This window comes from Nestor notabilis, unplaced genomic scaffold (genome assembly GCF_000696875.1).
Source record: "Nestor notabilis isolate BGI_N333 unplaced genomic scaffold, ASM69687v1 Scaffold30525, whole genome shotgun sequence".
Classification (NCBI taxonomy): Eukaryota; Metazoa; Chordata; class Aves; order Psittaciformes; family Psittacidae; genus Nestor; species Nestor notabilis.
The window spans coordinates 2,325-7,635 of record NW_009930252.1 but is presented as its reverse complement, the minus strand read 5'-3'; the positions used below and the strand labels follow the sequence as shown (position 1 = coordinate 7,635).

The 5,311-nt window shown below is 40.0% G+C and overlaps 1 protein-coding gene across 1 annotated transcript; it reads right to left on the bottom strand.

Moving 5' to 3' along the window:
• Nucleotides 1–2,842: 2,842 nt before the first annotated feature.
• Nucleotides 2,843–4,290, bottom strand: ZBTB43 (zinc finger and BTB domain containing 43). Its single transcript, XM_010015323.1, has one exon. It carries the CDS (start codon nucleotides 4,288–4,290, stop codon nucleotides 2,896–2,898), a length of 1,395 nt encoding a protein of 464 aa, XP_010013625.1. The 3' UTR covers nucleotides 2,843–2,895.
• Nucleotides 4,291–5,311: the final 1,021 nt, after the last annotated feature.

The following is a 5,311-nucleotide window of genomic DNA, read 5'->3' as shown; positions in this document are numbered from 1 at the left end:
AGCCAAGTGCTACAAAATCAGTGGAGCAACGTTTGTTGGACTTTCAGGCCTATGTCCTAAAATGGGGTAAAACAGCAATAAGAAATATTATAAAGTTACTATTCATGCTAAGTCATTAAAAGAGGACATGGTTCTATAATATGATCTACCGGACCTGTTATAAAACCTTTAAAGTGTCTCTCGCAATACATCTTATTTTAAAGCTTTATTTCAGTCTAACTGCAAATAGGAGTAATGTTTAACTTTGAAATGTCCCGTATAAAAGTCATTCCAAGCTGGTAAAAGAAACAGTTCTGCTGGCAGCTCTGTAGGATAGTCTGGGTTTAACAGAGAGAGGCTTTTTGCTTGACCATGTTTTTCAGCCTGGTGCCTCTGACCAGCCTTTTTTGATGGTTGGATGGGAAGAGGCACCCTTAACCTTTGCATGCAACACTGCAGTGACAATTTGAAAGGGGTTGAGAACTAATGTAATAGACAGAATCACTCCTGAAATGAGTATGAGAATACCTTCCCTCAAGTGTGATGATGGTACTTGCAGAAATGACACCCTGTATGTAGTAAGGCCTTGCAGAATGGAAAAATAGGGCCACTGAGTGCAAGAACCCTCTTTCTTCTACGCTCATGTAAACAGGCAAGCATTATAGTTATTTTTTCAATATTAAAAAAGACAGTATTAGCAGTGTGGAAACAAACCATAAAGGGAATATATTTTCTAAGTTTAAAAAACATACTTATAAAGTTTTATGTTTTTTCCTTTTTTTTTTGTTTTTCTTTTTAAATACAAAGTGCTTCTATACATTAAGCAGGTTACAGTGTTAGTGAGCAAATCCCTGTTTAGTTACCTTGATTACAAGGGTTATATATGGCCACCATGGTAAATTGTAGAGTTCAATTACGTGCTAAGAATAGGAACTCTGTGGTGCTGACCATTTATGCCCATTGCCAGCAACGGGTTCATCCTATTTGGGAATATCTGTCTTAACAAAATTCCATACGAAAAATATCTGAAGCATTAGAAGATTCAGAATTAAGAGCCTCTTAGAAAAATTAAAGTTTGTAAGTAGAATGCCAGAAAAGAAGTTACAGTCATTACAGCCCACTGAGTAGTAAAACCCCAGCTTGTACCAGACATTCACATTCAGGATACAGTTTGGTTGTATCTTAAGACAATTTGTAACTGGGAGTTCAAAAGAGCATCTAAATAGTAATTATCTTTGTGTGGTTTTGCTTCACCATACAGGGTCATCTGTTTAAGTATGTTATCCTGCATACCACAGTACCTAACACATAAATTTGGGCCAGACAGGCTTAGGCCTTTGGTGCTGGGTAACTTTCCCCCCTCCACGTTACCAGCACTGTACTTGGACATCAACTCTTAGTGTGATAGTCTGTGTATGCGCTGAAGGCTCTTTCCTTTTTATGTTTCAGTAAACTACGAAGAAGGGTTAATTGCTTTTGCATGGGACTGCATTAAGCTTTCGACCCCCAAATCCTGTTGCCACCTTTACAATTGATGCACTCACAACTGATGCATTCACTCTACCTGCAGAGCTGGCAGCATCCCTCAGAACTACAAATGCTCCTCAGTCTATTGCCAGGAATGAGAACCCAGCACGTAGATCCTCATCCTAACAAAGCAGGAGCACCACTTCCCCAGCAAAACCCCAGACTTCAGACATGAGCACGGTACCGTGTTCTCAGTACCGTTAATAGATCCAAATACCATAATTCCTACTTCTTTTTTTCCACAAGCAACTTCATCTGCAGAGGTAAACAACTCCGGCTGCTTGTGTCACACGTACAGTCACAGTAGTTCAGTACCAAGAATCTGTATTATAGTTCTTCCTATTCAAAGAGAATTACAAGTATAAATACCTACCAATGACTAAATAATTTTCCTAAAGCGGGTTTCTAAAACTAGAGAGAAGTTCTCAAAGGAGTTTTTGTACCAATAAAAAGTCAATTTGGGAATCCACAGAGTTTGGTACTTGCTACTGTAGTAAACCACGAAAGATCTGAACAGAAAACTACAGTTTGAATGTTTGATTATTTTGGATAAGTTCCAAATGTTCCTTTTTTTTTGTCCTGACATTTATTACACACACTTCTAGAAGCTCTCACGATGTAGCAATCAAAATCACGTCAAGCCAAGAGTCATACAGCACTAGGCCCTAAAGGAGCAAAGACAAATTATACTTAATGCATATTGAGGTTTATATAGTGCTCAACTATATTTAAGGGCTTTACAGACTCTAAATAGAAATCGGCACAAAATTAGACAACATTTGTGTTACTGAAGATGGAAGACAGATAAAGGAAAGCCAAACCATACTTAACACAGCCTGTCATTAAGCAATACAGCAAAGGCTACTTAACAATGTAAACTACCTAATGATGCACATTAAGTGTGTTGGCAGTCTCCAGTTCGAGGTGGAATACTAACTTTTCTGCAACCCTAACAATTCTATGGTTCTGTGATACACACCCTGGTTTGGTCATCCTAGTTCTCTTTTTCCTTAAGTAGGGCTACTTTAATTCTTGCTTCATCTAAGCATTTGCAGGATTTGTGCCAATTTTGAGCTGTGAATTTAGAAGACTCAGGAAAATCAAGAGGGCTTCTAAATACTGCTGTGATTACAATCAATGTCACAGAGACCATACAGACCTCCTTTTGCAAGCACCTTTCAGATTAACCCTTTGCACTTTGAACACCTGGAGTAACACTGTGGAAAGTAAAATAAAAGTTTGGTCTGCTTATACCAGCATAATCACTAAAACTTGGGGAGGGAAGTGTGTGTGGGGGGTGTTGAGAATTTACAATAGCAAGTACCAGACATTATTTGCATAATTAGTTTAATTTGCTTCCTCTAATGAACAAATGTAAGCACTGATGTCTTAGTTCATCTCAGTAGTACTCTGCTCAGCTTTAGAAGCTTGGTATGACTTGGTACAGGAGGTCACATGCCGATGGAAACTGTCCCGCCACATGAACCTTTTCCCACAGATGTTACACTCATACGGTTTTATGCCTGTGTGAATTTTCATGTGGCCTACGAGATGGTGTTTCATTTTGAACTTCTTACCACAGACACCACAGCCGTAAGGTCGGAGGCCAAGGTGCATACTCATATGCCGATCTCTTTGACTTTTGTGTGTAAAGCTTTTCCCACACTGACAGGGATACAGCTTATCAGCGTGTGAGAATCCAGTGAGGGACGTTTCTTCCTTAATTCCTGTAGCCATTTCAATGCCTTCATTATAACTGGCTGCCATCATAAGATCCTGTCTGTGAGCATTTATATTTCCATCTGCCCTTTCACCAGAAAATTCTTCCATAGAAGAGCCATAGAAGTCAACTTGCTCATCGTAATTACTTTCATCTGCCTGCTCATCAAATTCTGTTTCCATCTTTTTGTCACCTATATGAAAGTCTTCAACGCCCGAAGACTGGATTGAATGATCTGCCTGAATGGCATTCATGGATTCCGAGACCTGGTGTTCATCGTAAGGATTATCAACACCTTCACAGTCTTGTTCAAATCTTTCTGGTTTCACATGGATCCACCGCTTGTGAGACATGATGCTGGGTTTGCTGTACATAGGTCTGGTATACTGGTACTCTGCACTATCACTAGTTCCTTCTTCACCATCCTGACTTGTCATTCCAGTGCTAAGCCTATCATGTTCTGTTGAGGAATTACTGGGAAGGTACTCGTGTTCCGTCAGCTGACACGACAGCTCATCCTTTGAGCTCTCTTCTTCGTTTTCACCATCCCTTAGTTCCTGCCCTTTGTGGAATTCCGTCTGTCCTCCAGAGGCAAGCTCAAAGGTTTCAACCAGGCCATTGTAACTGCTGCTGCTCGGGGACTGGTGATCACTGCCATGATTCATCTTCTGACACAGAACTGTTGGGTTCCCCTCCAGCACTTCAGTGCATTTATCCACCACGTGCCACATCTGCAGGAAACTTGCTGCTGTCAAATAACTGACAATTTCTGGAGCGGGCATTACCAGCCGACCCGTGTATGTGGACAGAAGAATGTTTTCAAATACTCTGGGATTCATCACATCAGGCAGGACTATTCTTCTGCTGTTTTTTAGGAGAACCTGATCACAGAAGTAAGGTGAACTTGCTGCAAGAACAGCTTTATGGGCTCTGAAGAGATGGCCCTGAACTACAATGGACACATCACATAGCTGTCCTTGCTGGCGCTGCTGGTTTAACTTCTGCAAAATGGTGCTAGAGAAATCTGGAAATTCCACTCGAAAAGAGCTTGACCCAGACTCCATTTCATTACAAATTTAGTGTTGTGCTGCAAGGAAAAAAAGAGACAGAAAATCAGAAATTTGTATAGTAAAGTACTGACCTTTCCATTTCCTTCTACACTTTTCCTGTTTTCTTTAACAAGTAACAGTTAAGCAGACTCCTCCAGAACTCAACCCAGTATTTTCTAGAACCTGTGTCGCTGCTGCACTTCAGTTCCTCCCACCCCCCCTCATTTCTGTCTTTTCTGAAAGTTGCCCTGAGGCCACAAATTGCTCTGCCAGCACATTTTGTTGTGTTTCTTCTATCCAAGAGGACTCATCAAGAGGAGCTACAAGCAGCATGTTACCCAGTTGAGGCAGATTAAGCATTTCAAGCATAAGTTTACAATAACAGTTATTTAATGAAATTCTAGCAGTCAGGTTCTAATTCCAGGTTGTCCCAGAGCTTATAACAGCATATGAGAGATTCTGCTAACAAAATCATCTCACTGATCCCCAGTAAAGACCGATGGTACTCTTACAAAATGTTCCACTTTAAATGGAGTTTTCAATAGCCAAGACATTGATTCATACTATGGCAAAGGCAGCACAGACAGCTCTCAAGTGAGAAGGAGGCTTATGACTCTTCGAGTGACATTTTCCTGTCATTTTAATAACTGAAAGGTAGAATAGCAACATCTTGTACAGCTGCACGACCACAATCCAATCTTGGAATTCCAAGCTTTTTCAGATGATACTGTAACATTTCTGACTTTAAGAAAAACCTTACAGAATGTAACATGTTCATCAGGAAAGGGACACCTCTGCTGTACAGAATTTTGTCTGCACGTACCTTTTATCTGTAACAAAGCAACAATTATATACTAGAAGCTCAGCTAATCACTCAGTTTTTAATGTCTCTATTCCCACTTGATCCAGATGTCTTACTACAAAGTTAACAGTCTTTTAAGCAGTAATTATTTAAAATGTCTACTTTAAATTTTAAATTTGAGATAAATGTACATGCTGTCCTTGGAAATAATGACAGAAATTTAAATGCAACAAT

Excerpts from the sequence above, each read along its gene's own strand:
- ZBTB43 (XM_010015323.1), bottom strand. The coding sequence starts at position 4,290 with ATGGAGTCTGGGTCAAGCTCTTTTCGAGTGGAATTTCCAGATTTCTCT.